Here is an 18,681-nt window from a genome sequence, read left to right on the forward strand (position 1 = left end):
CTGCCAGATGCCCATTTTGATCGTTTAATACTCATCTTTGGTGACATCGTTGGGTTTAACCAGAAAAAAAAATGCCATGATTGAATAACAATGTCTGCCATAGGCTTGTGAGGAGAGTATGATGACTTAGGTACTTTTTATTTGTCACCCTATACTAGAGAGAAACATGGAGGAAAGTAACCAGGGACACAAAAGGAGGAGACACCAAGGAGGCTCTTCTGAAGTGTGAGCCAACTGCTTGAGTCACACTTTGCTGCACATCTGAGCTGTGGACCTCACTGTGTGGCCTGCCACTTGTTAATGTTTAAGTCAGCAGCTGTTTTACATCTATCCCTTCATATTGTCTTATCACCTGGGAAGAACCTTAAAGCTTCCAGGGAGAGAAGAAGACGAGTTAGAATTCAACTGACCTCCCTGGACCACTGCAGATAGCTAAAGGTAGAGCCTATTGAGGTGTCAAGCGTTCGTCCATTTCAGAAGGGAGTATCACTGTGCTGCTGTGTGAGCATCCTTGACCTTCCATAACCTCTACAGTATTCCCTGCCTCCTTCCGCACAGTGGGGCTTCCCTGTGGTAATCAGCATTATGCCCTTATAAAGAAAAGGGCCTGCATGCTTGCTTTTGGCACAGCCAGGAAGGAAGCTGCACAGACTCCTCAGCAGCTAGGCTCGCAGTGACATCAAACCAGGAGCCAGCTTGGGTGGTAACTCTTATGGGCAGAGAGGGGTCTAACTGAGATCTGGAGCCTTTGAACCCGTGGGAAAACTCCCAGGGTGGAGAAGGAGCCTCAGGGGTTACACGGTGGAAAATTCTGCTGTTCCCTAGCAGAGTCTTGAATTCTTCCTGCCAGAAAATGTTCTAACCACAGAAGCATAAGATAAACGCTCGCAGCAAGGCAGCAGCAGCAAGCAGCCTTTATCTGGAATCAGGATGTTCCATTCTGTGTACTATGTTGACATGAAAGATACTCTTCCAGCACAGCAAGGGAACCAGCCTTGCTCCTATCAGCCTGTTTCTCTAAGGCCTTACACAGTGAGGTGGCTGAGAAGTGAAAACTTTTTACTGCAAGTACATTTCATTTGGCAAGTGCTTGAGAAGGATGGGTAGAGCATTCCCACAGGAATTGAGGGTATTTCACCTTATATATAAAGCAGCCTGGAATTCTAACCTGTTGAATTATAATAAATGTTTTCTGTCTTCCAAAATGGATTGCAGGATGAAAAATTGGCATTGCTTGCTACTTTAGGGAAAGATAGAGCTTGATTGTCTGAAAATTCTCAGTTTGAGCATTCGGGGAGTTTGCCTTTCATTGTTACAAAACTGTAAGCATATTCACTCGTTTTTCATAGCTGGCCCACTTTAGAGCTAGAAGTTCATTTCATCTAATCCTCTTATTTTATAGGAGAAACTGTGTCCAGGGCAGTTTGACTTGCGGAGTGGGAGATAGTTATGCCTCACTCGATCCATCTAGAGCCCTGGGAGCCACCAGCTTTTGTTCTCTTTCCTCACACAAGCATTTTCCAAAGCATGTTCCAGAGAGCCCTAAGCCTGCAAGGACCTGGGTGAAGAGGGTTTCCCAGAAGTTTGGGGAATGCTGCATGCTATCTCCCCATCCTGGGCTCACAAACCCACTAGGTAATGACTGCTTCAAAGAAGTCTGACACTGGAGAAACCCGCTTAACCTTGTTTAAGCCAGCATTCCCCCAGACTCAGTGACAACAGAATTCTGTTTTAAATAAAATCTCCATCCTATTGAAATGCTTTGTGAAATGCTGTGCCTTGCCATGCTATTACTCGTACCCAGTGTTTCTCTGTAGCTCATATTTAAAACATTTCTAAAAGCCCCTATAAGTATGTCCTTCACATCAAAGAAAAATCAAAGATTTGAGTAGTGAGGAAGAGATCTGACATCCCCTTAATATTGAATAGTAAATATTACTTTCTCTTTTAAGAGTACTAAAAGTTTATTAAGTAACATCTAGAAAATGAAAAGAAAAGGAAAAAAGACATTTAAGATTTCAGCAGCTAGATATCACTGTTCTTATTTATTTCCTTCTGGTCTTTTTTAATGCATGGTAATTTTTATATAGTTGTAATCATACTGTGTATAAACTTTGTCTTAAGCTAGTTTTTTATCATACACATGATTTTATCAGCCATAACTGATCTTCATGAGCTTTTTGAGTGAACAAAAGCAGTGGTCTAGAGAAAGCGTCCATAGAAATGAACTTGCTTGGTTCATGAGACACCAGCTGCCTTGGTGAAGATCTGGAGATGTGGGTAGCAACAGAGCCCAAGCTCAGAGAGACTGGAGGCCATGTGGCGGTGGGGCAGATTCTACCTTAGGATGGAAATAATTCTACCTGTGCAAATGTCATAGGTCCAGACTTTTGAGTAACTCTTCTTCAGTGTGAAAAGAAAGAAAATTGGAACAGCAGATGACATATTTCTACTTCTAACTCATCAGGAGTGGGATATTCAACCCTCTCTTTATTCAGATAACACCTACCCTCACACGACCCTACTCTCAGTTCCCCATTGGCCACGAGGTTTCCGTTCCAGAGCGTTTGCCCAGAAAGCCCTTCACCTGAGGCCCCAGCCTTCCTTGACTTTCTCAGATTCGAGTCTACCCTCCTAATCTGTGTTTCAGAGTGCCTGTATTTTTTCTCTAAGGGAAGCACTTGCCACAATGTGTAATTACATATTTACATGGCTCTTTGGTTAATGTCTATCTTCCCTGTTAGATTCTAAGCTATATTAGGGCAGGTGTGTATTGCTTACTATGGTATATCCAGCATCCACCATGGTAAATACTATTATATGTTAGGTAAAAAGAAGGAATTCAGCAGACAATTGTTGCTCGAATCACATGAATGAATAAGGCGAGTTAGAACTATATGATCCCTAAACTCCTTCCAGTCCTAAAAGACATAAATATACACAGTCTAATATAAAGTAGTGCATGGGGCTGAGTTCTACCCCTCCCCCGCAACAAAAACCCCAGAAGCCAGGTAACATGGGCAATAATGTGAATTAACTTCTTTTGGTCTCTTCAGATATATTGGTCCTCTAGAATCTTTCTTAAAAGTCCCTGTAGCTTTAACGGTAACTTCAGCAACCTCGTAGGTCTGTGAGCCCTTTTGAATAAACAAAGCTTACCCTTTTGAAAGTGACTGTAGTACTCTATAAACAAATCAGGTCGCCATTAGCTACAGTGAAGCTGGCAGGGCCTGGAAACAATTAGAGACCATCTTCTTCCTTTCTATTTTCTTTAGTTGGAGTTACTAGGCAGTTTTGTTACCACAGTTTTGTTGTTTGCTGTTTTTATTTTTTAATTGTGGTAAAATACACCAAATATAAAATTGACCATTTTAACTATTTTTAAGTGTATAGTGTGGCATTAAGTACATTCATATTGTTAGGTAACCATCACCACCACTCATCTCCAGGTGCTGTTTTTTAAAATCCAGTGGAGTAAAAATAATAGATATTTTTCCAAGAGTATTTGAGGTTGAAAATTGAGGAAAATTCTTCCAAATTCTCCATGAAAAGGTAAAATCACAAGTGCTTACCTAAGAACAGCATTTCAGTTCCCAGTGACAAAAGCAGATGCCTGGGGACAGGCCACTTCCCTTTAGCAGCAGTTGGGAACCCTGGGAGCATCGGCTCAGTTACCACAACACACCAACAGCTAAGGGCCTTTCCTAGAACTCATCTCCCCCAAAGCAGTGTTGGCAGCTGATCTCCACTGAGGGCTTCTGATGTGCTGGGCACTCTGATAAGTGAGTTGGTAGTGTAATATTCCATTTAATCCTCACAACCATCCTCCAAGTAGGTACTATCTCCATGTTACACATAAGGGAACAGATGTAGAGAGAATTCACTTGCCTAAAGTCTTATAGCTAGCAAACAGCAGATCTAGGATTGAAATCGAAGCTATCTGGTCCCTGGGCCAGCATTCCACGGAAGTGGCAGCTTTAATTAAGCGTTGTGGTTTGGGACTGGATCAGTTTGGTGCCTTTGAGAGAAACCTGTGGGGTTCCATGTGTGCCAGAATGTGCAGCGTTTGTGCTAAAGGAATATCTGACAACTCGCTAACTGCCAGTGTTCAGTGACAAGCTAGCAATTAAGGAAGTGGTAAACCAAGCAGATCTCAAAGTTACCTCCCCACCTAGGTCCACCAGGACAAAGGCACTTTCCGGGGACACAGGTACAGCTAATGATTATTCAGTTCATTAAGGCCTATGTTTGTTTGTTTTTTAACGTGGTCATTGTGTATCTACACGGCAGTAGTTCCCAGACTTCATGTCATGAGAATGGCCCCGGATACCTGTTACATGTGTAGATTCTCAGGTCCTACAACCTGGGAGGTTTGATTTGAGTAGGCTCTGGGAGTAAGAATGGGGAACCAGGGAACTTCCCTGGTGGCACAGAGGTTAAGAATCCACCTGCAGGGGACACAGGTTCGATCCCTGGTCCAGGAAGATCCCACATGCCATGGGGCAACGAAGCCTGTGCACCGCAACTGCCGAGCCTGCGCTCTAGAGCCCTCGAGCCACAACTGCTGAGCCCACATGCCGCAACTACTGAAGCTCGAGCACCTAGAGCCTGTGCTCCACAACAAGAGAAGCCACCGCAATGAGACGCCTTCTAAGCACTGCAAAGAAGAGCAGTCCCTGCTCACCAACTAGAGAAAGCCCGCATGCAGCAACAAAGACCCAATGCAGCCAATAAATAAATAAATTTGTTAAGAAAAAGAATGGGGAACAAGGATTCATAAGGGATCCTGAGGCAGAGGCCTGCCTCCCACACTGACTTTCTGCTGTCAGACTGGTCCTTCTTCACATGCTCTCCACATCCAAGGAGGGAGAAGTTTTACCTGCTGAAGATGTTCACTGTACTCACTGAGTTAGCAGACTTCTATGAGGCAACCACCCAAGTCAGATACTGTGCTGGTCGTAATTTAACATTTATTTTGTGACTATTTGGTTAATGACTGTCTCTTCCACTAGACTATAAGCTTCATGAGGGTCAGGACTTTGCCAGTCTTACTCACTGCTATATCCCTAGGACCTAAAGTAGAGTAGATGGTTAATGACTATTTATTGAATGAATGAATTGAGTGAAAGAGTAATAAAATATATGCAAGACAAATGAAACCTAGTCCTTGTCCTCAGTATGCTTACAACCTGGGTAACTGAGCAAGTAAACTTATCAGTACAATAAAGAGTTCTTGTGTTTTGCCAGATGTGGCTCAGGCATGAGGCCACCACCTCCCTAGCAAGCCTGAACCCAAACTGGATCAGGCAGGAAGATGACAAGACTGGAACTTCAGAACTGGAGGGCTGACCTGAACTGGGCTAAAAGAGGGCAAGTCAGATGGGACCAGGCAGGGAAAAAGATAAGTGGCGATTTGTCACCAGGCAGATAGGCTGCAAAGATGGTGGTGATAATACATGAGCTACCAACCACTGAGTATCTGCCATGGCCCAGCATCCTGTTCTGCATGTCACACTGCATTTACTTTATCTCACTTAATTCCCACAGTAATCTATGAGATATTAATTATCAGTTCTGTGTTACAAATGGAGAAACTGAGGCTCAGAGAAGTTATGTCCTGTGACTATAAGAGCAGAGCTAAGGTTTAAACCCAGGCAGTGTGAATCCATGGCCCATGTTGTGTCACACTCTGAGCAGACAGAATAATTATCCCTGCAATAAGACAATTAAGAATCAGAGGAAGTAGGTAGACAGCTGAAAGTGGTGGTGGGGCTTATGGCCACCACCGTCTTTAAAGCATGCAGAGGTTGTTTTCAACATTATGTCGCAAGGGTGTTCCATCTTTATCTTAAAAGGTCCTCTAAGGAATCTAATCACTAAGATCTGGTCAACCTAAGTGTATCTCACATTATCTCCTTAATGCCTTAACTCCACAGACAGTGCCTTTGTTCCAGCCTCATCTGCCTTGTCTACACAATGTCAGGAGCATCCTAACTGGTCTCTCCTCCTCTGATGTGCTCTCCACCCAAGAGGAATCTCGGAAACACAATCTGGGCATCACCTCCCTGTTTGAAACCTTCAAAGCAGTGGTTCGCAAGCATGACTGCTCATTAGAATCACCTGGGAAGCTTTTAAAAAGTACCAATGCCTGGGCTTCACCCCCAAAGATTCTGATTTAATTGACCCACGGTAGGGCCCAGACATGAGTATTTTTAAAAAGCTCCTCAGGTGCTTTTAATATGGAGCCAATCTTGAGCACTACCACAGTTGAATGACTGAGACGTCCACTCCTGAGCTAGGCATACTGAGCTCAGGCTGAAGTCTCCTCTCCCACCATTCCTTCCTGCCCCAAATTCAGTATTCCAGCCATACTGAACTGCTGGTGATTCCCCAGGATCACTTGCTATTTTAAGCTGCCACTCTACAACACATGGCATGGTCTTTGTCCAGAACATGTTCTACCTCATCTCCTGGCAAATTCCTTAGTGTTCCTTATTACTTGGCCGCAAGGCTGCCTCCTCCATAAAGTCTTCACGTGACCAGGCACAAATTGTGACTCCTTCCTCTGGGCTGCCATAGCACTGTACCTAACTCTGTATTAACATGTCTCTGTTGTTCTGAAACTATTTGCACAAATGACTCTCTCCCCGACAAAAAGCAATAGGTACAGTGATGTTTCAGATACCTCTTGTGGCCACTTCACATCTCCTTGACCAACTTTTTTACTCCAGCTCCATCTATACCTTCTCATCTTTCTGTTTCTTCTCAGAGTCTTCTCTCCTACCACCTAGCAGATAACCTGTGGTACCCACATAGCCCTTCTGACACATGTGCAAAACTAGAAGTGCCCAGGAGTTAACAACATCCGAGGCAACCCTTGACCAACGTGGGATGAGAACCAGGGGATAAATCCCTAGGGCAGATAACTCTGAAGTGCTTTCTCCGCAGCTCTTCAGCTGGTCCTAGTGGGATCAGGCCAGTGATACTGCTATAAAGACTCACTTCAGATGCCAAAGACCTTGTTCCACTTTTCCAGGTCAACACAACAACACAGAATCACAACAGTCTTGAAGACCACCATCGCAAATGACAGAAGGTCATCCATGACCACAAATATTCACTGAGAACACAGAGCCCATGGCTGTCACGGATTTTGCCTCCTAGACAGTCTCCCTCTCCAGTGATGCAGTAATGAACATATAAAAAGGTCAACTCGAGAATGCAATCATGTACTTTTGGAGCTGGTAAACAAATAGCAAAACCAAGATGTCATGAGGCTTCAATTGTGAGTGAAGTTTTGCCAAGAAAGCCAACTCAATATTGAAAGGCAAGAGACCACTGAAAATGAGATAGTATCAGCCTTCTGTGCTGACAAAGGGACTGCTGTGCACAGCCCCACTGGGTTGAATTTGTGTGGCAAACAGATGCCAATGTCACATCCAGGCCTCTGTTGTATGGAAAATGGTTTGGGTGGGTGGCAGTAGTTTCAAAGGCCTGGCATATGCATCCATCCTTCCAGGCTCATAGTTTAGTATCTTCAAATCCAAAAAAAAAAAAAAATTACTTCTGCATACGTATTCCAGTGCCTCCGTGGTCAAGTTAACTTCTAGATATGTCACTGCCCACATGTGTTTATGCAGTCATTAACATATTGGTCTCTGCGCCCTTGAAGAGTTGTTTACTATAATTCAAATAAAAGTTTAAAATTGGTGTATTTGCAATACAAATTTAAATTTACCATATGCTTTTAAATTAACGGATTAAATAAAATAATGACCATATTACAAGGTATTAGTGAGCTATTCACATCTATGAAATTCTACTTTGATGAATTTGAAAGGAAGCAGAAATAAATCACAGCAGAGTTAATGACCCTAATTATTTTTAATGATACTAACTAGCTCTTCAAATGTGGAAATTTCACGAGAAATCTGTCCATCCATGAATTCATTTCAAATTACTATATTTGATACCTGTATGTGTTCCCTGGCGTCTTTTTTAAATTGATTTTTAAATTGATTTATTTAATATTTTGGAGATGAGGAACACGTCTTCTCTCCAATCTTTGACTCCCAAAGTGCTTTATACAGAGCTAATAAATTGTATAACTTTGGTGACAGTGATAATAGTGGAGTAAGAAGCACAAAGAGCGCAGTGTTCAGTAAACAAAGACGTCACTGTTTCCACGAGGAAACAATGAGTAAGAAGTAGAGATAGTACTGGATGGTAGAGTACGAGCACGGTATATCACAGACCTGCATGTGGTGAATTTGTGCATTTGTCTCTGTTAGAATACTGATTGAATCAATTTGCTGAACAATCAAAGACGATTATCTTCCCACCACTGATTGATTCAAGGCATCCTCTCCTCCAGAGTGGGAATCCGCGGCCACTTCACTTGCCTCGTTCAGCGGAGACTGACTTGATCCTGGGCATCCAGAACCTCAACTCCTACTGTATGCTCTGAGTTACCATAACCTCCCTTTCCCTCTGCCCCACCCAGGGCCCCTCAAACACACGTGTGTACACACACACACACGGTCAGACGGACGGACGGACACACACAAGCACGCACGCACGCTCTCTCAGGGGTTTGCATTACCTTAACATTTTCTGGCAGTGATTTGTTCTGGGTCAGCCCCAGAGCGAGCAGTGCTATCACAGCGATGACAGAGGAGAAGCCGAGGATGCACAGTATGTTTTTAAAGCAAAATACCTTGAGTTCAGACTCTAAAAACAAAAGAAGAAGAGAAAATATCAATAAGAAATCAATAGACATTGATTTTCCTCCCCTTTCTGTATGGCCTTGCGCTGGCTTTCTGGAGACAGCAAAGATAGATAAAAGCTCATCTTCATCCATGAGGCACTTGCAAAGTAATTGAGAAAGAATTCAAGAACAAAAAGATTTGTCTGTGCTGTGATGAGGGTCAAAACTGAGTTAGTGGCTGTGGTGAGGAGCATGGGCAGAATTAGGTCAGTGATCAGACATGGGAGGAGGAGAAGGAAAAAATCCCAAATTGGCAGTTCGTTTAATAGGTCATGTAGGTCTATTAAGGTTCAAGTAACAAATAAAGAAAGCAAGGTTAGCCCTCCTCATTTTTAAAATCTACCAAAAAAATGAGTACGATATTAAAAGTTGTTCAAAATATATCATCGAGCGTCATAGTCCCTCTACTTCATGACATTTCCTGGCTTGACACATTCCTTCACTTCAACCACACTTACACATTAAGTAGTTGGCAATCGCATAGGGGCTGTGCGTTTTGAACATTGCATCATTCACATTATCTTGTCTATCCTGTTCATACTCTCACCATCATGAGACGTAAAAAAGTTCCAGAAGGAGAAGTCTATAAAAGGCAAATTTACTTTGCTCAGGATAAACAGAGCCTACAGCAGAGGTGAACAGGGAATGGAACGGTTACACCATTCCCTCCACTCTCATCCTTCCTCTCTCAGCTTCCCAAACTATCCCCAAACCTTTTTCTTAGGCTTTGGGGAAGAAGCATACACTCAAGTAATTTTTTTAAAAAAGCATCTAGAAATAAGATGGGTTCTCCAAAATAGCTTGCACTTCTCTAAGGACAGGGCAAGGGATTAAAACAACTGAAAGAGGAACTTGAGTACTCTCCTGCTCTGTGCTTCTTGCTCAGCAGCTGCAGCTGCACCAACACAGGAGCTCCTCCTTGAACTTGTAAGCACAAGCTTGGACTTAATCCAAAGGACCCCAGTAACTGCCTGGGTCTCCAGTCTTGTATCCACCTCTAGAATCTTGAACCAATCTGTACCCATCAGACCAAACAGTACAAAACTTAGGAGAAAGAGTTTTAGCAACACCATTATCTATTGCTTCCAAACAAAGGAACAATAAATGAAATATATAGCACTTCCCCTCTTGTCCCTTCCCAGAAGAATCTCGGTTTTGTTCAGATGCCTGCCACTCCCCAAAGCAGCCCATACACCTCCTAGGAAGGGGCTGATTATTTGGCATAATCTCATTCCTTCTCCAGTGATTGGTTCAACAGTGGGCATAGACTCCCTAAATGGCCTGTGAGACCCTGGAGGAAGTCTGCTGGGGCAAGTCTAGGAAAAGCAAGGAAGCATTCTCTCTTCTTCCTCATTGTCCAGCCAATGATGGCTGAGTAGAGAGATGAAAAGAACTTGAGTTCTTGAAAAATTTTGAGCTGCTACAACAGCTAACCCTGATCTTATCCTCCCATGAGACTTACGCTTTGATCCAATTAGAGTCATGATTTAAATACCTTGAAGCCAAAACATCCTGATACAACTGATGTGGCAGAAACATCCTTTCTGCTGCCAGGGCTCTGGAATCTGGAAAAGAGCCCCCTAAGTTCTACCTACCTCAGTTCCCAAAGTTGTGATACTGACAAACACAGCTTACAACGGACACATGTTTTAGATGGAAAATTACAAATCTAATACCCAAGGATCGTACACTGTAGCAATGTTTCCACTGCAATAGAATTTTGAATGCTTTATTCCCTCAAACTGTTCAAAAAGTCTACCTATTCTTTTGTTTCCATAAACATGACAATTTTGATTATATAATTTTCCTTCCACCCGTTCGGGCACTAATCTTAGTGTCCAATGAAAATGACCAACAATGTCCCTGCACTTTGAAGTTCACATCTAGTTGGGGAGATAGATAAATCAGAAAAGAAGCATGCAAATAAGTGGTCATGAAAAGTGTCGAGGAGAAATTAAAACCAAGGAATGTTACAGAGTGACTTGCAGGAGAGTTGGGGTAGGGAGATTAGATTGAGGGTCAGGAAAGCCTCTCTGAGAAGATGATGTTTGAGCTTAGATCAGGTTGATGAGAATACACCAGCTATGAGAAGGAGAAAGAACATTCCAAGAAGAGGAAGCATTAACTGCAAAAGCCCTGAGGTGGGAAATAGATTGATGTGACTCTGTTTCTTCTTTTTCTTAATGAGAATGTTTACCAACTCATTAGTAAAATTGAACAGTTGAAAGTATATTTTTCCAGGGAACCCTCCTACACTGTTGGTGGGAATGTAAGTTGGTGCAGCCACTATGGAAAACAGTATGGAGGTTCCTCCGAAAACTAAAAATAGAATTACCATATGAACCAACAATCCCACTCCTGGCATATACCCAGGCAAAATTATAATTCAGAAAGTTACATGCACCCATTATGTTCATAGCAGCACTATTTACAACAGCCAAAACATGGAAATAACCTAAATGTCCATCAACAGATGAACGGATAAAGAAGATGTGGTACATATATACCACAGAATACTACTTAGACATAAAAAAGAATGAAATAATGCCATTTGTAGCAACATGGATGCAACTAGTGATTATCATACTAAGTGAAGTAAGTCAGAAAGAAAGACAAATACCAAAAGATATCACCAATATGTGGAATCTAAAATAGGGCACAAATGAACTTATCTATGAAACAGAAACAGAATCACAGACATAGAGAACAGACTTGTGGTTGCCAAGGGGGAGGGGGGGCGGTAGAGGGATGGACTGGGAGTTTGGGGTCAGTAGATGAAAACTATTACATTTAGAATGGATAAACAGCAAGGTCCTACCGTATAGCACAGGGAACTATATCCAGTCTCCTGGGATAAACCACATTGGAAAAGAATGTTAAAAAAAAGAATGTATATACGTGTATAACCAAATCACTGTGCTGTACAGCAGAAATTAGCACAACATTGTAAATCAACTATACTTCAATTTAAAACATAGGGAATTTTAAAAAGTGTACTTTTGGGGCTTCCCTGGTAGCGCAGTGGTTAAGAATCTGCCTACCAATGCAGGGGACACAAGTTCAATCTCTGGTCTGAGAAGATCCCACATGCCGAGGAGCAACTAAGCCCATGCGCCACAACTACTGAGCCCACATGCCACAACTACTGAAGCCTGCACACCTAGAGCCCATGCTCTGCCACAGGAGAAGCCACCACACTGGGAAGCCCGCACACCACAACGAAGGGTAGTCCACGCTCTCTGTAACTAGAGAAAGCCCGCATGTAGCAACGAAGACCCAACACTGCCAATAAATAAAAATAAATAATTTTTAAAAAGTATATTTTCCACATTTGCCCAGCTTTTGCAATAATATCCATATTATTAGAATATATTCAAGCCTTTCATCATATTTGTCTTATTAAAGATATAAGAAAAACAACTTAGATCAGAGTGGAGGTCTAGGAGTTTTTCATACACAATTTCCAAAAGCTGTATTATCAAAAAAACACAATGGCTAAATTTGTTTTTCACCTGACCGACTAGGTTACCCAGAGAGGAATAATTAAAATACTATGTTTTCTATGACATGTGGCAGGTAGTTTTCAAAAGCCCTTATCACGTGGAGGAAGCCAGAATCTTCTTAGGAAGTGGTACGAGACGTGAGGGTCCAGGTGGACTTATCTAGGACGTGTTCATAGAAGGGAATCACTTCAGTAACTGCTCCCTCTTCGCAGGCCCCAGAGCTCTTTCAGATGCCATGACTGCTACAGTCAGTTTTGTTATAGAAAATTCGCAATGACTGTATTCCCCCTGAAAAGCCCTTCATTTCCCTTGTGGATAACAGAAACGTGATTTGTATCATACAGTGTGAAATACTACTTCAAAACATAATTTCAAGAAACATTTTATCAAAAATATCTAATGGCCAAGTGTTGTATTTGTTTTCCTTTGAATTGTTTCACCATCCTGGAGAATTCAGGCCTGCCACTTCCCTCCCTGTTCTCCTCCTTTCATATGACAAATGAGAAAGCTTTCCTGTTTGAGGTGAGAGCCAGGTAGAGATGTCAGCTCTTCACTTGGCAAAGACAAAAGTGAAGGAAACCCAAGCTTTGAGAAAACAGACTGATTTCAAGCCAATTAGCTATGTCAGAGGCAAAAAAAAAAAAAAAGCTGATTCTTTTTCATTCTTATAGAAACAGCCATCATGACATCCACAGCTGGCATCCTATTAAAGATTAAAATTATGTAATTTGTCCTTACTTGAAATTCTGCTATACAGAGAAATCCCAGCATCTCTACTTCATGATACCAAAGATGTATTATCTTAAAATTTTATTCCGTTAATAAAAAGATTTGGGGTGTTGGCAGATGTGGTGGGTTTTAGGCAAAAACAACAAAAGTTTTGCTCTGCAGATTCAGTGTGACTCACTAGATTCAAATTGTTTCCAATCTCTGATGGGTCACATCCGGACCAAGCTTGGCTTGTCACATAGAGCGCAAAACAGCCAATACAGACAAGCACTGGAGAGTAAGCATCAGTGGAGTGCTGGTGTCCTTTCTGTGTTTACACAGCCCAGTGATGGAACAATCACTGAAGGTCAGGTCCTAATCTGGCTTTGCCATTTCCCCAGCTCATACAGAATTTTCAAAAGCTGTATTATCAAAAAAATAATGGCTAAGTTCGTTTTTCATGTGACTGGCTAGGTTACCTAGAGAGGAATAACTAAAATACTATGTTTTCTACGAACCATAGCAGGTAGTTCATAGAGTCTCTGCTCCCTTTCTGCCATCCTCCTTCCTCTCCATCAGGGAGCTCTTCTTGGTGACACGTACTTTGATTGTTCTGCTACTCAAGGGCTTTAAGATCCTTTCTTGGGTGCTTCATTCCAGGCCCCTTAGACCCAACCTCTTCTATGGTGATATCCACCCACCTGTTCCAATCACCCCCACCTCTTCTACAATAGCCCTTTCTGGTATCTCCCTAATTCCCTTTCCTGTCAGAATCCATCCTTCATGTAGCTGTAGAATTCCTCCATAATTGACATTCCCAGGGCTCTTCCTCGTTAAGAATTTAAGGTAGCTTCCTTCTGCTTGCCAGATAAAAGCCTCGCTGGTCTACTTGGACCTCTCAGCCCTTCAGAAATTTAAGCCCTTCTCATCTCACTATTCCAGTAAGCAGATGTGTCAGAATGCCTGACATGACGACCACTAGACTGTAAGTTCCTTAAATGCAGGGACTTTTTTTCTGCCTCACTCATTGCTATATTCCTAATTGAATGAATAAATGAATTTTGGATTCTGACATTTTTCAACAGGAGATTTCCTTCAATTGTTTTTGTTTTTTTTTTTTACTATCTCTATTTGCAGATGATATAATCTTTTTTTGTTCTTTATTTTTTTGCTGCATTGGGTCTTTGTTGAGGCACTCGGGATCTGCTGCTTGTTGCTGCTTGTGAGCTTCTCTTAAGTTGTAGTGTACAGGTCTTCTCTCTCTAGTTGTGGCACACGCGGTCTCCAGAGCACATGGCCTCTGTAGTTTACAGCATGCGGGCTCTCTCATTGAGGCATGTAGGTTTAGTTGCCTCTTGGCATTTGGGAACTTAGTTCCCTGACCAGGGATCGAACCTGCGTCCCCTGCCCTAGAAGGCAGATTCTTTACCACTGGACCACCATGGAAGTCCCTCAGTTAAAATTCTATTCCCTTCTTTCTCCATCAAATCTTTTTCCTTGTCACCTTCAAAATCAAGCTCAACAGTAGGCTATGCTCCCCTCCACATGCTTGAAAGCTCAATTGTTCCATTAGTCCTCTCTTCATATGCTACGGCTAGATATTTAATGGATTGGCCTGTTTCAGTTTGGGAGCTCTATAGTTGTTGTTTCATTCATTGTTTAGTTAGTCAGTCAACAATTACTTACTGAATGCCTTATACTATTCACTAGACCTATCCTTGGCTCTGAGCTACAGCAGTGGACAAATAAATGTTCCCATCTTCATGGTGCTTATATTCTAGTTTGAAAGAAAAGATGATAAACAAGATAAGTAAACTTGATAGTATGCTACATAATTATAAGTGCTAAGGAGAGAGAAAAAGTAGGTGAAGAGGCAGGATAGGGTGATTAGGAAAGACCTGAGATGGTGATATTAGGAATAAGCAGAAAGCAAGCATACCACTTGGGCAAGAGCATTTAGAGTAACTGGAACTGCATGTGCAAAGGCCCTGGGGTGGAACAGTACCTGGCCATCAGGCCAGTGTGGCTGGATGAGTGATGAAGGGGAAAACAGTAAGAGGTGGTCAGGCGTGGGGTCACTGTGTGCCTTGCTTGTAGAGCCTTACAGGTTCTGGTGAGGGCTTTGTCTTACTCTAAATGATCTGACTTATTTCTAGTCATTCGTATAATTTATATTCAGCACCATAGGGGTGAACAAGGAACCACCCGGGACCTTTAAAGTCCCTGGAGAGGGAGGGTGTGGTCTTTTAGGTGGCACACCCCTGCCTCTTGTGATGAGGTGCTGAGGCACCTCCATGAAGTCAGGTCATAAGACAACCACACAGTCAAGTGTGGACAGAGCCTGGCTCTGCTCGAGTAGAGTTGGTGCCAAGACCAGGGCCGGGAAGACGCATCCAGGAGGAATAAGTACCATATCGTGATAGATCTTCTCTATACCTTCTGGTCTTCGTGGTGGCTCAGGACTGATGAAACTTTGCTGAGAGAACATCATCATGAGGGGTCGCCAAGCCAACAGTCACCAGGATCCATCAGTAGAAAGCCAGACTCCACAGACTCTGAGGGGTGGCTCACGCTAGAGCAGAATCCAGACAAGCTCACCTTTGCTCAGTCTCTCAAAGCCTCCAATTCCTCGCGTGCAAAATGGGAGTCATAACAGTACGGACCTCATAGGGTTGCTAGGTAAGAACCAATGAGCTAACAATACACACAACCTACAAAAGAGCCCTTCCTGTATTCCAGGTTCTGCTCTCGTCACTTTAAACACAGCAACTAATTTAACCTTCACAACACTCCTGTGAGGTGGTACTGTTATTATCATCTGTATCAGTTTCCTAAGGCTGCCATAACAAATTACCACAAACTTGGTGACTTACAACAATAGAATTTTATCCTCTCACAAGTCCGGAGGCCAGAAGTCCAGAATCAAGGTGTCAACAGGGCCAGAGGCTCTGGAGAGATTGCTTTCTTGCCTGGGCCAGCTTCTGGTGGCTCCCCACATTCCTTGGCTTACGGCTGCATCACTCCAAGGTCTGCCTCTGTGCATACATGCCTTTTTCCCCTGTCTGTGGGTATCAAATTTCCCTCTCCTTTCTCTTATGAGGACAACAGTCGTTAGATTTAGGGCCCATCCTAAAGGCAGAATGAACTCAAGATCCTTAATTACAAGAACCTGCAAAGACTTTATTTCCAAATAAGGCCACAGTTGCAAGTACTACTATTATCATTATTCTCGTCTCACAGATGAGAAAACTGAGACACAGAAAGGCTAAGTAGATTGCCCAAAGTTACACTGATGTAAATGTTGGGACCAGTCGGGCATTCTGGGGTCCAGAGGCCAGGCTTTTAGCCACCACCCTACCTTATGCCACATGACTGAGGCTAGTACAGTGCCTGGTGCGCGGTACCAGCACTGTATGTAGGAGCCAATCTCATTATCCAGAAGTGAAAAGTGACCGACTTTGAGGATTTGGCTGAAAGGGGTTGACTGCACTGTTGTACTGATGACATCAGACAATGTTATACTTTTTAAAACATGGAGTTTTCAGTCCCCGTTGGTCAGAAACTAGCAGCTAAGAGGCAGAGGCTGGGATGATGGTTCCCAGGGAGGTTAAGGGACTTACTCAAAGTCACACAGCTTGCAAGTGGCCGAGCAGTGACTGATCCAGGTCTCCCAACTCCACTCCACTGCCTCAACCACTGCCTTGCATTAGAGACGCAGCGAAATTAGCTTCTTTCCTTTTCAGGTGACACCATGCAAAAGAACTCACGCAAAGTTTTGTTCAAATAGAAAGATCTTATATTTCACCCCCCCCCCCACCGATATTTTCCCAATTAATAAGTCCAGAGTCAAGTTTGAGGATAAAGCAGTTTAATTTGGTGGTGTTTTTTTCCTGCCTGTTTTTAAGTCAAGTCAGCACAATGTCAATAAATAGACAAATGCTGAAAATGCACTTCAAGGCCTCAATGATGACCAGTTAGTTAAAGGGTGAAAAGTAAAGGAGAGGGCGTGAAAACAAGATAGACACAGACTTGGGAGACAGAGCCAGAGAATAAGAGGGGAAGGGAGAGGCAGGTGTAGGAATAGAAGGAGAGGTAGAGAGACAGGTTATTGAGTAAATACCCACATCCTGTTCCATTGATCTCTGGAACCACAGACTTCAGAGAAACTTACTTGCTTTTATTTATGATCTTTTGTTTTTGCTCTTTGAAATGTTAATTAGCTGGTTAATCTCAGGTCACAGCTATTTAGTTAGAAAAGAGGTGCATTTATCCTAACAAAGTAGTCTGGCTCATCCTGAGTGGGCCCCTCAGAGGCTCAGTTTTGGGTGGGAAGAGCCCATTCAGTGACCCAGGGCAGTGGACCTGTGGTCGGGGTGCGGAACAAGCTCTCCCTGCAAATCAGACTCTGCCAATCCCATACTCTCCATCCCACATTCTTTTTGCTGTGGGCTGGGCTCTTCTCACATTAGTAGCAAGTAACTAACTGAGGTTGCACTGCTGTGCCTGAAGCTAAGAAGGTTAATGACTGCAAAAATCAAATGCTGACAGAGGATCTGGGTGTGGAAATAAGGAAGCAAAGGAATCCTCTTCCCTATCTCTCCTTCTCCTCACTTCCTCCCACTATACCATCTACCTCCTCACCCACACCCCTTCTGGCCTTTCCTAAATTATTTTGCCCATAGCTTGCATGGAGCACAATAGGCCTTTGTGGACATCATGGAATCCCATATTCAAGTGCAGGGCTGGTGAGGAGGAGGGTTGTTTCCGGCAGAGTGATATCATTGAGACTACAGACAGGAATTCCCTGTGTCCCAGCCAACAAGTGTAACAATCTCGTGTATTGATGGTCTCCGCAATAAACACATTGCTTCCACTAAACAAATCCTCTTCCACAACTGAAATTGAAGAATTGTGCCCTGGGGGTTCTACCCTTTCTCAAAGCAGCTACATTTGTCAACAAGCCTTGGTTATGTGTTGCCGGTGAAAAAGACCGAGAAAATCTGTGCTGGCCAAATATCACTAGTGCGGGGATCAGAGCAGGGGTGAGGTGAACTGATTTATCCTCGTTGCCCAGCCTTACAGCCCCTTGTGTCTACATCTCACATTTGTAAGTTATTTTATTTCTACCTCCTCATTTTTGTAGCTATAAGGTACAAAAGTCAGAAACAACATAAAAATACTTCTGGGGACTTCCCTGGGGGCACAGTGGTTAAGAATCCACCTGCCAATGCAGGGGACACGGGTTCAGGCCCTGGGCCGGGAAGATCCCACATGCCACGGAGCAGCTAAGCCCGTGCCCCACAACTACTAAGCCTGCGCTCTAGAGCCCGCGAGCCACAACTACTGAAGCCCGTGCACCTAGAGCCCGAGCTCCGCAACAAGAGAAGCCACAATGAGAAGCCTGTGCAACGCAACGAAGAGTAGCCCCCCTCCTCACCTCAACCAGAGAAATCCTGTGCAGCAACAAAGACGCAACGCAGCCCCAAATAAAATTAATTAATTAATTTTTAAAAGCAACCTGTACCTGACATTTCTAACAGCTTTACTCATTGCCAAAAATTCAAAACAATACAAATGCCATGAACTACTGAATGTATTCTAATTGTGATACAATGGAATTCTGTTCAGCAACAAAAAGGGTATAAACTATTCATAAATGCAACAACACGGATGAATCTCAAAAGCATTACGCTATGTGAAAGA

At 43.1% G+C, this 18,681-nt stretch overlaps 1 protein-coding gene across 1 annotated transcript in view; it reads right to left on the minus strand.

The window, feature by feature from the left end:
* The window catches only part of ENTPD1 (ectonucleoside triphosphate diphosphohydrolase 1), a 36,404-nt gene extending 20,938 nt beyond the window's left edge, over positions 1-15,466 (minus strand). The window contains exons 1-2 of the mRNA XM_057736601.1: positions 15,415-15,466; positions 8,603-8,730 (exon numbers count right to left, since the gene is read on the minus strand). Of these exons, the coding sequence (XP_057592584.1) occupies positions 8,603-8,730; positions 15,415-15,466 (180 nt within the window). The remainder of the gene's footprint in view (positions 1-8,602; positions 8,731-15,414) is intronic.
* Between the last annotated feature and the right edge of the window lie 3,215 nt (positions 15,467-18,681).

Source organism: Hippopotamus amphibius, chromosome 5, assembly GCF_030028045.1.
Source record: "Hippopotamus amphibius kiboko isolate mHipAmp2 chromosome 5, mHipAmp2.hap2, whole genome shotgun sequence".
NCBI lineage: Eukaryota > Metazoa > Chordata > Mammalia > Artiodactyla > Hippopotamidae > Hippopotamus > Hippopotamus amphibius.